The 15,750-nt window shown below is 46.6% G+C and overlaps 1 protein-coding gene across 1 annotated transcript in view; it reads left to right on the top strand.

Moving 5' to 3' along the window:
• Positions 1-15,750, top strand: part of DOC2A (double C2 domain alpha) — a 75,188-nt gene that overhangs the window by 12,754 nt on the left and 46,684 nt on the right. The window contains exons 4-5 of the mRNA XM_056534546.1: positions 2,001-2,080; positions 11,913-11,987. Of these exons, the coding sequence (XP_056390521.1) occupies positions 2,001-2,080; positions 11,913-11,987 (155 nt within the window). The remainder of the gene's footprint in view (positions 1-2,000; positions 2,081-11,912; positions 11,988-15,750) is intronic.

Genomic DNA, 15,750 nt, shown 5'->3' with positions numbered 1-15,750 from the left:
GTCGGGGGTCCTCTTTATGTGTGAGGTCGGAGGTCCTCTTTATGTTTGAGGTCGGGGGTCCTCCTTATGCGAGGTCGGGGGTCCTCTTTATGTGTGGTCAGGGGTCCTCCTTATGTGAGGTCGGGGGTCCTCTTTATGTGTGGTCAGGGGTCCTCTTTATGCGTGGTCAGGGGTCCTCTTTATGTGTGGTTGGGAGTCCTCTTTATGTGAGGTCGGGGGTCCTCTTTATGTGTGGTTGGGGGTCCTCTTTATGTGTGGTCTGGGGTCCTCTTTATGTGTGAGGTCGGGGGTCCTCTTTATGTGTGAGGTCGGGGGTCCTCTTTATGTGTGTTCGGGGGTCCTCTTTATGTGTGGTCGGGTGTCCTCTTTATGTGTGTGGTCGGGGGTCCTCTTTATGTGAGGTCTGAGGTCCTCTTTATGTGTGGTCAGGGGTCCTCCTTATGTGAGGTCGGGGGTCCTCTTTATGTGTGGTCAGGGGTCCTCTTTATGCGTGGTCAGGGGTCCTCTTTATGTGTGGTTGGGAGTCCTCTTTATGTGAGGTCGGGGGTCCTCTTTATGTGTGGTTGGGGGTCCTCTTTATGTGTGGTCTGGGGTCCTCTTTATGTGTGAGGTCGGGGGTCCTCTTTATGTGTGAGGTCGGGGGTCCTCTTTATGTGTGTTCGGGGGTCCTCTTTATGTGTGGTCGGGTGTCCTCTTTATGTGTGTGGTCGGGGGTCCTCTTTATGTGTGGTCGGGGGTCTTCTTTATGTGGGGTCGGGGGTCCTCTTTATGTGTGGGGTCGGGGGTCATCTTTATGCGCAGTCGGGGGACCTCTTTATGTGTGGTCGGGGGTCCTCTTTATGTGAGGTCGGGGGTCCTCTTTATGTGTGGTCAGGGGTCCTCTTTATGTGAGGTCGGGGGTCCTCTTTATGTGAGGTGGGGGGTCCTCTTTATGTGTGGTCGGGGGTCCTCTTTATGTGTGGTCGGGGGTCCTCTTTATGTGTGGTCGGGGGTCCTCTTTATGTGTGGTCGGGGGTCCTCTTTATGTGAGGTCGGGGGTCCTCTTTATGTGTGGTCGGGGTTCCTCTTTATGTGTGGTCGGGGGTCCTCTTTATGTGTGGTCGGGGGTCCTCTTTATGTGTGATCGGGAGTCCTCTTTATGTGAGGTCGGGGGTCCTCTTTATGTGAGGTTGGGGTCCTCTTTATGTGAGGTCGGGGGTCCTCTTTATGTGAGGTTGGGGTCCTCTTTATTTGTGGTCTGGGGTCCTCTTTATGTGTGGTCGACCACACATAAAGGTCGGGGGTCCTCTTTATGTGTGGTCGGGGGTCCTCTTTATGTGTGGTCGGGGGTCCTCTTTATGTGTGGTCGGGGGTCCTCTTTATGTGAGGTCGGGGGTCCTCTTTATGTGTGGTCGGGGGTCCTCTTTATGTGTGGTCGGGGGTCCTCTTTATGTGTGATCGGGAGTCCTCTTTATGTGAGGTCGAGGGTCCTCTTTATGTATGGTCGGGGGTCCTCTTTATGTGAGGTAGGGGGTCCTCTTTATGTGTGGTCGGGGGTCCTTTTTATGTGAGGTCGGGGGTCCTCTTTATGTGCAGTCGGGGGTCCTCTTTATGTGAGGTCGGGGGTCCTCTTTATGTGCAGTCGGGGGTCCTCTTTATGTGAGGTCGGGGGTCCTCTTTATGTGCAGTCGGGGGTCCTCTTTATGTGCGGTCGGGGGTCCTCTTTATGTGCGGTCGGGGGTCCTCTTTATTTGCGGTCGGGGGTCCTCTTTATGTGCAGTCGGGGGTCCTCTTTATGTGCAGTCGGGGGTCCTCTTTATGTGTGGTCGGGGGTCCTCTTTATGTGCAGTCGGGGGTCCTCTTTATGTCGTGGTCGGGCGCTCTCTGTAGCAGTCGGGGTCCTCTTTATGTGCAGTGCGGGGGTCCTCTTTATGTGTGGTCGGGGGTCCTCTTTATGTGCAGCTCGGGGGTCTCTGAGTGCTCGGGTCCTGCTAGAGACTCTCCGCTCTGCTGACACCTGTCACTGCGACCTACTCTGGAGTTTGAATTATTTTATGACCAGGAGAAATGTATCTTACAGTGCGAGATCCTGAGAGCAAAGGTGAGGAGGGGGGGAGGGGAGCGGGGGGGGGGGGGATGGAGGGGAGCGGCGGGGGGGGGGGGGGTGGGTCCTGCTAATGAGACGACTCCGCTCCTCTGCTGACACCTGTCACTGCGACCCTCTGCTGCTCCGCCTGTCAGACATTTATATCATCTGTTATAATTATCACCCAGGGGCGGCGGAGGAGCGGGGACATGGCAGCACTGAGAACAACGCTCATCATGGGGGAGGGGCCCTGTGCCACACGATCACTTCAGAGGCTTAGATACAATCACTCAGCCAACAGTATCACACATGGTTTAGATACAGCAACTCAACAGACAGTATACCATGATAGGATTAGATACATGAGAGGCTTAGATACACAAACTCAACAGACAGTATAACACATGAAAGGCTTAGATACAGCAGTTCAGCACACAGTATCACACATGAGAGGCTTAGATACAGCAGTTCAGCACACAGTATCACACATGAAAGGCTTAGATACAGCAGTTCAGCACACAGTATCACACATGAGAGGCTTAGATACAGCAGTTCAGCACACAGTATCACACATGAGAGGCTTAGATACAACAGCTCAACAGACTGTATCGCATGAAAGGCTTAGATACAGCAACTCATCAGACATTTTCACACATGAAATGCTTAGATACCCTGACTCAGCACTTGGCATCGCATCATAGAATTAGATCAGCAGACAGAACACATGACAAACTTAGATACAAAGATCAGTGAACAGTACCGCACAGAATTACACACATTTTAAGAATAGATTTAGTAGACGGTATCACATTTTAGAAACAGCATCTCAGCAAATAGTATCACACATGATAAGATTAGATACAGCAGCTCAGCAAATAGTATCACACAAGATAAGATTAGATACAGCAGCTAAGCAAATAGTATCACACATGATAAGATTAGATACAGCAGCTCAGCAAATAGTATCACACATGATAAGATTAGATACAGCAGCTAAGCAAATAGTATCACACATGATAAGATTAGATACAGCAGCTAAGCAAATAGTATCACACATGATAAGATTAGATACAGCAGCTCAGCAGACACAATAGCGCATGATAAGATAAGATACAGTGACTCAAAAGACAGGCTTACATACACAGCCCAGCAAACAGTATGATACATAAAAAAGCTTAGATACAGCAGCTCAGCAGACAGTTTCTCACATAATAGGCTTAGATACGTAGCTCAACACACGGCATCACGTGTGACAGAATTACATACAGAAGCTCGTCAGACAGTATCACACATGATAGGATTAGATACATCAGACCATATCACACATGAGAGGCTTAGATACAGCGGGTCAGCAAACAGTATCTCACATGATAGGCTTAGATACATGGCTCAAAACATGGCATCACATATGACAGAACTAGATACAGAAGCTCGTCAGATAGTATCACACATGATAGGATTAGATACATCAGACCACATCTCACGTGAGAGGCTTAGATACAGCGGGTGAGCAAACAGTATCTCACATGATAGGATTAGATACGTCAGACCATATTACATGTGAGAGGTTTAGATATAGCGGGTGAGCAAACAGTATCTCACGTGATAGGATTAGATACATCAGACCATGTCACATGTTACAGGCTTAGACACAGCTGGTCAGCAAACAGTATCTCACATGATAGGCTTAGATACATGGCTTGACACACGGCATCACGTGGGAGAGAATTAGATACAGGAGCTCGTCAGACAGTATCACACATGGATTTGATACATCAGACCATATCACATGTGAGAGGCTTAGATACACCGACTCAGCAGACTGTATCACACATGATAGGCTTAGATACTTGGATTGACACACGGCATCACGTGTGATAGCGTTAAATACAGAACCTCAGCAGACAGTATCACACATGAGAGGCTTAGATACATCAGCTCAGCAGACCATATGGCACATGACAGGCTTAGATACAGCTGTATCACGTATACTGTATATATTCCAGTTGTAGTAATTAAGAACAATGTGCGGCCGGCGCCGGCGTGTATGACCCCTGTAACAGCGGAGGAAACGTTCCGCTCTGTGTCGCGGCGGCGGTCGTCTCCATGGCCGCTGGTATTGATCGGCCGGGATGCGCCATGACAGGCGATTTGTCCCGAGGCGGCACAGAGCGCCAGATTAACAATCATCCATCCTGCAAACGGCGGAATTCAATTTATAGAGGAGGACGGAGGAGGCGAAACGCGCAGGTCACCCCCACCCCCCGCTATAGAGCTGCAGACTCTACTCATGTTGCAAGACTACAACTCCCAGCATGCCCGGACAGCCGTTGGCTGTCCGGGCATGCTGGGAGTTGTAGTTTTGCAATCACTGTAGGTTTACAGTGGTCTCTAAACTGATGTTGCGGAACTACTACACCCAGCATGCACAGACGGCCTCTGAGCTACTGACCTACTGAGAAAACTACAACTCCCAGCATGCCCTATTAAACGTAGAACCTTTGGCTCCTGCGGTAACAGGACTGTGTCTGGCGGGCTGGGAGCAGATGTGTGATGACAGCTCCGGAGGTTCACGGTCCCATCAATCAGATTTATTATTGTCATGTGATCTGTGATGGCGCCAATAGCAGGAGACACACAATGTATTAGGATTCTATTCATATATCCATCATCGTCATCATCACGATCATCATCATCATCACTACCGTCATCATCATCATCATCACTACCATCATCACTACAGTCATCATCATCATCATCACTACCATCATCACTACAGTCATCATCATCATCATCACTACCATCATCACTACAGTCATCATCATCATCATCACTACCATCATCACTACAGTCATCATCATCATCATCACTACCGTCATCATCATCATCATCACTACCATCATCACTACAGTCATCATCACTACAGTCATCATCATCATCATCACTACAGTCATCATCATCATCACGATTGTCATCATCATCATCACTACAGTCATCATCATCATCACTACAGTCATCATCATCATCATCACTACAGTCATCATCATCATCACTACAGTCATCATCATCATCACTACAGTCATCATCATCATCATCACTACCGTCATCATCATCATCATCACTACCATCATCACTACAGTCATCATCACTACAGTCATCATCATCACTACAGTCATCATCATCATCACTACAGTCATCATCATCATCACTACAGTCATCATCATCATCATCATCACTACAGTCATCATCATCATCACGATTGTCATCATCATCACTACAGTCATCATCATCATCATCATCATCACTACAGTCATCATCATCATCATCATCACTACAGTCATCATCATCATCACGATTGTCATCATCATCACTACAGTCATCATCATCATCACGATCATCATCACTACAGTCATCATCACGATCATCATCACTACAGTCATCATCATCATCACTACAGTCATCATCATCATCACTATCATCATCAGTACAGTCATCATCATCATCATTATCATCACTACAGTCATCATCATCATCACTACAGTCATCATCATCATCATCACTACAGTCATCATCATCATCATTATCATCACTACAGTCATCATCATCATCATCACTACAGTCATCATCGTTATCACTATCATCATCATTATCACTACAGTCATCATCATTATCATCACTACAGTCATCACCATCATCATCATCACTACAGTCATCATCATCATCATCATCACTACCATCATCACTACAGTCATCATCATCATCATAATCATCACTACAGTCATCATCATCACTACCATCATCACTACAGTCATCATCGTCATCACTATCATCATCATCATCACCACAGTCATCATCATCATCATCACTACAGTCATCATCATCATCATCAAAATCACTACAGTCATCATTGTCATCACTATCATCATCATCATCACTACAGTCATCATCATCATCATCACTACAGTCATCATCATCAAAATCACTACAGTCATCATTGTCATCACTATCATCATCATCATCACTACAGTCATCATCATCATCACTACAGTCATCATCATCACTACAGTCATCATCATCATCACGATCATCATCATCATCATCATCATCATCACTACCATCTTCACTACAGTCATCATCGTCATCACTATCATCATCATCATCATCACTACAGTCATCATCGTCATCACTATCATCATCATCATCACTACAGTCATCATCATCCTCACGATCGTCATCATCATCACTACAGTCATCATCATCACCATCATCATCATCACTACAGTCATCATCATCATCACTATGATCATCATCATCATCATCACTACAGTCATCATCATCATCACTACAGTCATCTTCATCATCATCATCACTACAGTCATCATCATCACTACAGTCATCATCATCATCACTACAGTCATCATCATCACTATAGTCATCATCATCATCACTTCAGTCATCATCATCATCACTACAGTCATCATCATCACTACAGTCATCATCATCATCATCACTAAAGTCATCATCATCATCACTACAGTCATCATCATCATCACTATCATCATCAGTACAGTCATCATCATCATCACTACAGTCATCATCATCATCACTACAGTCATCTTCATCATCATCATCATCATCATCACTACAGTCATCATCATGACTACAGTCATCATCATCATCACTATAGTCATCATCATCATCACTTCAGTCATCATCAACATCACTACAGTCATCATCATCATCACTACAGTCATCATCATCATCATCATCACTACAGTCATCATCATCATCATCACTACAGTCATCATCATCATCATCACTACAGTCATCATCATCATCATCATCACTACAGTCATCATCATCATCATCACTACAGTCATCATCATCATTATCATGCCCCATAGGTATTACCCCTGGAGTTCTGTTGGATCTGCAGGATGTCATGCAGTGTAGGGGCCCCGGTCCCCTGTCTCAGTAGGGGGGGGGTGACATTTTGGGTATTACCCTGAGGCCTCATTTCTTCAGGTTATGATGGACGGTTCTTGTTTATTCTCCATTGATTGTAAAGCAGTAAAAATTATTGTTATCCCATGTGTTGTGCTAGTGTGTGCGGTATAGTTATGTGCGGTGTGTTGCTGGTTGTTGTAGTGTTACTGTGTGCGGTATAGTTATGTGCGGTGTGTTGCTGGTTGTTGTAGTGTTACTGTGTGCGGTGTAGTTATGTTTCTGTGTGTTGCTGGTTGTTGTAGTGTTACTGTGTGCGGTAGAGTTATGCGCTGTGTGTTGCTGGTTGTTGTAGTGTTACTGTGTGCGGTATAGTTATGTCCTGTGTGTTGCTGGTTGTTGTAGTGTTACTGTGTGCAGTGTAGTTATGTGCTGTGTGTTGCTGGTTGTTGTAGTGTTGCTGTGTGCGGTGTAGTTATGTGCTGTGTGTTGCTGGTTGTTGCAGTGTTACTGTGTGCGGTATATGTGATGTATGTTGCTGGTTGTTGTAGTGTTACTGTGTGCGGTATAGTTATGTGTTGTGTGTTGCTGGTTGTTGTATTGTTACTGTGTGCAGTGTAGTTATGTGCTGTGTGTTGCTGGTTGTTGTAGTGTTACTGTGTGCGGTATAGTTATGCGCTGTGTGTTACTGGTTGTTGTAGTGTTACTGTGTGCGGTATAGTTATGTGTTGTGTGTTGCTGGTTGTTGTATTGTTACTGTGTGCAGTGTAGTTATGTGCTGTGTGTTGCTGGTTGTTGTAGTGTTACTGTGTGCGGTATAGTTATGTTTCTGCGTGTTACTGGTTGTTGTAGTGTTACTGTGTGTGGTATAGTTATGCTTCTGCGTGTTGCTGGTTGTTGTAGTGTTACTGTGTACGGTATAGTTATGCGCTGTGTGTTGCTGGTTGTTGTAGTGTTACTGTGTGCGGTATAGTTATGTGCTGTGTGTTGATTGTTGTTGTAGTGTTACTGTGTGCGGTGTAGTTATGTTTATGTGTGTTGCTGGTTGTTGTAGTGTTACTGTGTGCGGTGTAGTTATGTTTCTGTGTGTTGCTGGTTGTTGTAGTGTTACTGTGTGCGGTATAGTTATGTGCTGTGTGTTGCTGGTTGTTGTAGTGTTACTGTGTGCGGTGTAGTTATGTGCTGTGTATTGCTGGTTGTTGTAGTGTTACTGTGTGCGGTGTAGTTATGTGCTGTGTGTTGCTGGTTGTTGTAGTTTTACTGTGCGCGGTGTAATTATGTTTCTGTGTGTTGCTGGTTGTTCTAGTGTTACTGTGTGCGGTATAGTTATGTGCTGTGTGTTGCTGGTTGTTGTAGTGTTACTGTGTGCGGTATCGTTATTTGCTGTGTGTTGCTGGTTGTTGTAGTGTTACTGTGTGCGGTATAGTTATGTGTTGTGTGTTGCTGGTTGTTGTAGTGTTGCTGTGAGCGGTGTAGTTATGTGCTGTGTGTTGCTGGTTGTTGTAGTGTTACTGTGTGCGGTATAGTTATGTTTCTGCGTGTTACTGGTTGTTGTAGTGTTACTGTGTGCGGTATAGTTATGCTTCTGCGTGTTGCTGGTTGTTGTAGTGTTACTGTGTGTTGTGTAGTTATGTGCTGTGTGTTGCTCGTTGTTGTAGTGTTACTTTGTGCGGTGTAGTTATGTGCTGTATGTTGCTGGTTGTTGTAGTGTTACTGTGTGCGGTGTAGTTATGTGATGTGTGTTGCTGGTTGTTGTAGTGTTACTGTGTGCGGTGTAGTTATGTGCTGTGTGTTCCTGGTTGTTGTAGTGTTACCATGTGCTGTGTAGTTATGTGCTGTGTGTTGCTGGTTGTTGTAGTGTTACTGTGTGCGGTGTAGTTATGTTTCTGTGTGTTGCTGGTTGTTGTAGTGTTACTGTGTGCGGTATAGTTATTTGCTGTAAGTTGCTGGTTGTTGATGTGTTACTGTGTGCGGTGTAGTTATGTGCTGTATGTTGCTGGTTGTTGTAATGTTACTGTGTGTGGTATAGTTATGTGATGTGTGTTGCTGGTTGTTGTAGTGTTACTGTGTGCGGTGTAGTTATGTGATGTGTGTTGCTGGTTGTTGTAGTGTTACTGTGTGCGGTGTAGTTATGTGCTGTGCGTTGCTGGTTGTTGTAGTGTTACTGTGTGTGGTGTAGTTATGCGCTGTATGTTGCTGGTTGTTGTAGTGTTACTGTGTGCGGTATAGTTATGTGCTGTGTGTTGCTGGTTGTTGTTGTGTTACTGTGTGCGGTGTTGTTATGTGCTGTGTGTTGCTGGTTGTTGTAGTGTTACTGTGTGTGGCGTAGTTGTGTGTTGCTGGTTGTTGTAGTGTTACTGTGTGCAGTGTAGTTATGTGCTGTGTATTGCTGGTTGTTGTAGTGTTACTGTGTGCAGTGTAGTTATGTGCTGTGTGTTGCTGGTTGTTGTAGTGTTACTGTGTGCGGCGTAGTTATGTGTTGTGTGTTGCTGGTTGTTGTAGTGTTACTGTGTGCGGTGTAGTTATGTTTCTGCATGTTGCTGGTTGTTGTATTGTTACTGTGTGTGGTGTAGTTATGTGCTGTGTATTGCTGGTTGTTGTAGTGTTACTGTGTGCAGTGTAGTTATGTTTCTGTGTGTTGCTGGTTGTTGTAGTGTTACTGTGTGCAGTGTAGTTATGTTTCTGTGTGTTGCTGGTTGTTGTAGTGTTACTGTGTGCGGTATCGTTATGTGCTGTGTGTTGCTGGTTGTTGTAGTGATACTGTGTGCGGTGTATTTATGTGCTGTGTGTTGCTGGTTGTTGTAGTGTTACTGTGTGCGGTGTATTTATGTGCTGTGTGTTGCTGGTTGTTGTAGTGATACTGTGTGCGGTGTATTTATGTGCTGTGTGTTGCTGGTTGTTGTAGTGTTACTGTGTGCGGTGTAGTTATTTTTCTGTGTGTTGCTGGTTGTTGTAGTGTTACTGTGTGCGGTGTAGTTATTTTTCTGTGTGTTGCTGGTTGTTGTAGTGTTACTGTGTGCGGTGTAGTTATTTTTCTGTGTGTTGCTGGTTGTTGTAGTGATACTGTGTGCGGTGTATTTATGTGCTGTGTGTTGCTGGTTGTTGTAGTGTTACTGTGTACGGTGTATTTATGTGCTGTGTGTTGCTGGTTGTTGTAGTGATACTGTGTGCGGTGTATTTATGTGCTGTGTGTTGCTGGTTGTTGTAGTGTTACTGTGTGCGGTGTATTTATGTGCTGTGTGTTGCTGGTTGTTGTAGTGATACTGTGTGCGGTGTATTTATGTGCTGTGTGTTGCTGGTTGTTGTAGTGTTACTGTGTGCGGTGTAGTTATTTTTCTGTGTGTTGCTGGTTGTTGTAGTGTTACTGTGTGCGGTGTAGTTATTTTTCTGTGTGTTGCTGGTTGTTGTAGTGATACTGTGTGCGGTGTATTTATGTGCTGTGTGTTGCTGGTTGTTGTAGTGTTACTGTGTGCAGTGTAGTTATGTTTCTGTGTGTTGTTGGTTGTTGTAGTGTTACTGTGTGCGGTATAGTTATGTGCTGTTCCGTATAGTTATGTGGTTACACATTGCGCTCTGTCATTGATGCCCTATTGGCGCCCGTGGGTTGTGTGTTTGTCACTGTTTACTCCGGCGTTGCGTGCTGTTGTCGTCTCCCGGCGTTTCGCTCGATGACTCATTTACTCTTTTGCTGTCGGAGTTTTATTTAATCATTTCGTTCAGAGAAAATATATTGTAAATGATAAAACCTTCAGCCAATCAGAGCCCGGCCTCAGATCACGTCTCATTCTCCAGTCACATCCAAAGCTGCCTCCACAAGTCAGGTGACTGCTGCTTACAGCCCATAACCCTTAGCTGACATCCCACAATGCACTGGGCTCTGGTGTATTACACTCAGCAGAGGGGATGTGACTGGAAGATGACGGTGTAGTGTTCTCCAACCAAGGTGCCTCCAGCTGTTGCAAAACTACAACTCTCAGCATACCTGGACAGCCGTAGGGCAGTGGTTCCCATCCAGGGTGCCTCCAGCTGTTGCAAAACTACAACTCCCAGCATTCCTGGACAGCTGTAGGGCAGTGTTTCCCAACCAGGGTGCCCCCAGCTGTTGCAAAACTACAACTCTCAGCATTCCTGGACAGCCGTAGGGCAGTGGTTCCCACCCAGGGTGCCTCCAGCTGTTGCAAAACTACATCTTCCAGCATTCCTGCACAGCTGTAGGGCAGTGTTTCCCAACCAGGGTGCCTCCAGCTGTTGCAAAACTACAACTCCCAGCATTCCTGGACAGCAGTAGGGCAGGGATTCCCATCCAGGGTGCCTCCAGCTGTTGCAAAACTACAACTCCTAGCATCCCTGGACAGCCGTAAGGCAGTGTTTCCCAACTAGGGTGCCTCCAGCTGTTGCAAAACTACAACTCCCAGCATTTCTGTACAGCTGTAGAGCAGTGTTTCCCAACCAGGGTGCCCCCAGCTTTTGCAAAACCACAACTCCCAGCATGTCCGGGCATGCTGGGAAGATGTAGTTTTCTCAACAGCTGGAGGCACCCTGGTTGGGAAACACTGCTATAATCTCTGCGGTCACATGAAATCCACTAAGCCTGCGCCAGACCGCCGCACCATGACAATCATAAGGTACTCTGCTCTAGTCCCATCCAAAGCTGCAGTCCCAAATGTCACCCCCCCCCCCCCCAATCTGACCCCTTATCTGTCCCATAATGCCTTTCACTGTGTTCTTAGCACATTTCCCACAATGCACTACGGCAGAGTACACCTGACCCATAGAGGGCAGCATTGAGATGAGAGGGAGGATCACAGCTAACCAGCAGGTTTGTCAGTGCAGCTTAGGCTGTGATTGGAGTAAAGGAAAAGATGCCCCCGACGTCCCTGACCTTCTCTCTTCTCTTTTTCAGGGACTCAAACCGATGGACTTCAATGGCCTCGCAGACCCGTATGTGAAGATCCACCTACTGCCCGGGGCCTGCAAGGTGCCACCTCCATTATTCTCTGTATCACTGCCCATAATTCACCACCTGTGGCTAGAGAAAGTAGAATGCTACATGCCCTGTAGATTGGCACTGTCCACGTACTTCAGATTAGCACTGCCTAGGTTATGTAGGTTAGCACTGCCTAGGTTATGTAGGTTGGCACTGCCCAGGTTATGTAGGTTAGCACTGCCCAGGTTATGTAGGTTGGCACTGCCTAGGTTATGTAGGTTGGTACTGCCCAGGTTATGTAGGTTGGCACTGCCCAGGTTATGTAGGTTGGCACTGCCCAGGTTATGTAGGTTGGCACTGCCCAGGTTATGTAGGTTGGTACTGCCCAGGTTATGTAGGTTGGCACTGCCCAGGTTATGTAGGTTGGCACTGCCCCGGTTATGTAGGTTGGCACTGCCTTGGTTATGTAGGTTGGTACTGCCCGGGTTATGTAGGTTGGCACTGCCTTGGTTATGTAGGTTGGTACTGCCCGGGTTGTGTAGGTTAGCACTGCCTAGGTTATGTAGGTTGGCACTGCCCAGGTTATGTAGGTTGGTACTGCCCAGGTTATGTAGGTTGGCACTGCCCAGGTTATGTAGGTTGGCACTGCCCAGGTTATGTAGGTTGGTACTGCCCAGGTTATGTAGGTTGGCACTGCCCAGGTTATGTAGGTTGGCACTGCCCCGGTTATGTAGGTTGGCACTGCCTTGGTTATGTAGGTTGGTACTGCCCGGGTTATGTAGGTTGGCACTGCCTTGGTTATGTAGGTTGGTACTGCCCGGGTTATGTAGGTTGGCACTGCCCAGGTTATGTAGGTTGGCACTGCCTTAGTTATGTAGGTTGTCACTGCCCAAGTTATGTAGGTTGGCACTGCCCAGGTTATGTAGGTTGGCACTGCCCAGGTTATGTAGGTTGGCACTGCCTTGGTTATGTAGGTTGGTACTGCCCGGGTTATGTAGGTTGACACTGCCCAGGTTATGTAGGTTGGCACTGCCTTGGTTATGTAGGTTGGCACTGCCCAGGTCATGTAGGTTGGCACTGCCCAGGTTATGTGGGTTGCCTCTGCCTAGTGATGTAGCATGATACCACCCAGGTGATATAGGTTGGCACTGCCCATGTGGTATAGGTTGGCACTATCCATGTGATGTAGGTTGGCACTGCCCGTGTGGTATAGGTTGGCACTGTCCATGTGATGTAGGTTGTCACTGCCCATGTGGTATAAGTTGGCACTGTCCATGTGATGTAGGTTGGCACTGCCCATGTGGTATAGGTTGGCACTGTCCATGTGATGTAGGTTGGCACTGCCCATAAGATGTAGGCTGACATCACCCAGGTTATGTAGTTTGCCAATGCCCATGTGATGTAGGTTGGCACTACCAGGTTATGTAGGATGACACTTTATGGTTAATATATGTGTGATAAGGTTGGCACTTCCTATGTTATGTTGGATGGCACTGTTTGGGTGATATAAGTGTGAAAAGATTGGCACTGCATAGGTTATGTTGGATGGCACTGTATGGGTGATAAAAGTGGGACATATGTTGGTACTGCCAGGTTAAGTAGCATGGCACTGTATGGGTGCTATAAGTCTGATAGGGTTGGCACTGCCATGTTATGTAGCACGACACTGTGTGGATGATTATAAGTGTGATAAGGCTGGCAGTACCAGGTTATGTAGGGAGGCACTGTATGGGTATAAAAGTGTGATAAGGCTGGCAGTACCAGGTTATGTAGGATGGCACTGTATGGGTATATATGTGTGATAAGGCTGGCAGTGCCAGGTTATGTGGGATGGCACTGTATGGGTATATAAGTGTGATATGGCTGGCAGTGCCAGGTTATGTAGGATGGCACTGTATGGGTATATACGTGTGATAAGGCTGGCAGTGCCAGGTTAAATAGGATGGCACTGTATGGGTATATACATGTGATTAGGCTGGCAGTACCAGGTTATGTAGGATGGCACTGTATGGGTATATAAGTGTGATAAGGCTGGCAGTGCCAGGTAATGTAGGATGGCACTGTATGGGTATATACATGTGATTAGGCTGGCAGTGCCAGGTTATGTAGGATGGCACTGTATGGGTATATACATGTGATTAGGCTGGCAGTGCCAGGTAATGTAGGATGGCACTGTATGGGTATATAAGTGTGATAAGGCTGGTAGTGCCAGGTTATGTAGGGTGGCACTGTATGGGTATATAAGTGTGATAAGGCTGGCAGTGCCAGGTTACGTAGGATGGCACTGTATGTGTATATAAGTGTGATAAGGCTGGCAGTACCAGGTTATGTAGGATGGCACTGTATGGGTATATAAGTGTGATAAGGCTGGCAGTGCCAGGTTATGTAGGATGGCACTCTAGGGGTATGTAAGTGTGATAAGGCTGGCAGTGCCAGGTTATGTAGGATGGCACTGTATGGGTATATACATGTGATTAGGCTGGCAGTACCAGGTTATGTAGGGTGGCACTGTATGGGTATATAAGTGTGATAAGGCTGGCAGTGCCAGGTTATGTAGGATGGCACTGTATGGGTATATAAGTGTGATAAGGCTGGCAGTGCCAGGTAATGTAGGATGGCACTGTATGGGTATATAAGTGTGATAAGGCTGGCAGTGCCAGGTTATATAGGATGGCACTGTATGGGTATATACATGTGATTAGGCTGGCAGTACCAGGTTATGTAGGATGGCACTGTATGGGTATATAAGTGTGATAAGGCTGGCAGTGCCAGGTAATGTAGGATGGCACTGTATGGGTATATACATGTGATTAGGCTGGCAGTGCCAGGTTATGTAGGATGGCACTGTATGGGTATATAAGTGTGATACGGCTGGCAGTACCAGGTTATGTAGGATGGCACTGTATGGGTATATAAGTGTGATAAGGCTGGCAGTGCCAGGTTATGTAGGATGGCACTGTATGGGTATATAAGTGTGATAAGGCTGGCAGTGCCAGGTTATATAGGATGGCACTGTATGGGTATATACATGTGATTAGGCTGGCAGTGCCAGGTTATGTAGGATGGCACTGTATGGGTATATAAGTGTGATACGGCTGGCAGTGCCAGGTTATATAGGATGGCACTGTATGGGTATATACATGTGATTAGGCTGGCAGTACCAGGTTATGTAGGATGGCACTCTAGGGGTATATAAGTGTGATATGGCTGGCAGTACCAGGTTATGTAGGATGGCACTGTGTGGGTATATAAGTGTGATAAGGCTGGCAGTGCCAGGTTATGTAGGATGGCACTGTATGGGTATATAAGTGTGATAAGGCTGGCAGTGCCAGGTTATATAGGATGGCACTGTATGGGTATATACATGTGATTAGGCTGGCAGTGCCAGGTTATGTAGGATGGCACTGTATGGGTATATAAGTGTGATAAGGCTGGCAGTGCCAAGTTGAGCTGGGTAGTCAGTTTCCTGTGTATTATGCTGATGATATTTTTGCGGTCACTTGATATTATGCCCACGTCCTTCCCGCCCGCCCTGACCATATGTGCCCATTCTGTGCCCTCACTCCCTGTGTGTTGTTCTTAATCCTTTATTCCACACAGAGATGGTCATTCTGTCCTAATCACCGGCGGGCACTGCTGATCTGGTAATGCCGCGCTCCGAGCTGCTGCCACAGCAGAGTCTGGGCCTGGGTTAATGAGTCTCTCTAGGCTCGCCCATTACAGCCTGTACTTTACCTAATAACCGTCTGACTCTAGGCTCCACCACTCAGGTCTGGATCGATGCTAATCCAATATCCTGCAGCGCAGCCATCTG

This window comes from Hyla sarda, chromosome 8 (assembly GCF_029499605.1).
Source record: "Hyla sarda isolate aHylSar1 chromosome 8, aHylSar1.hap1, whole genome shotgun sequence".
NCBI lineage: Eukaryota > Metazoa > Chordata > Amphibia > Anura > Hylidae > Hyla > Hyla sarda.
Note: the sequence above shows the minus strand (reverse complement) of the source record. Positions and strands in the feature narration are given on the sequence as shown.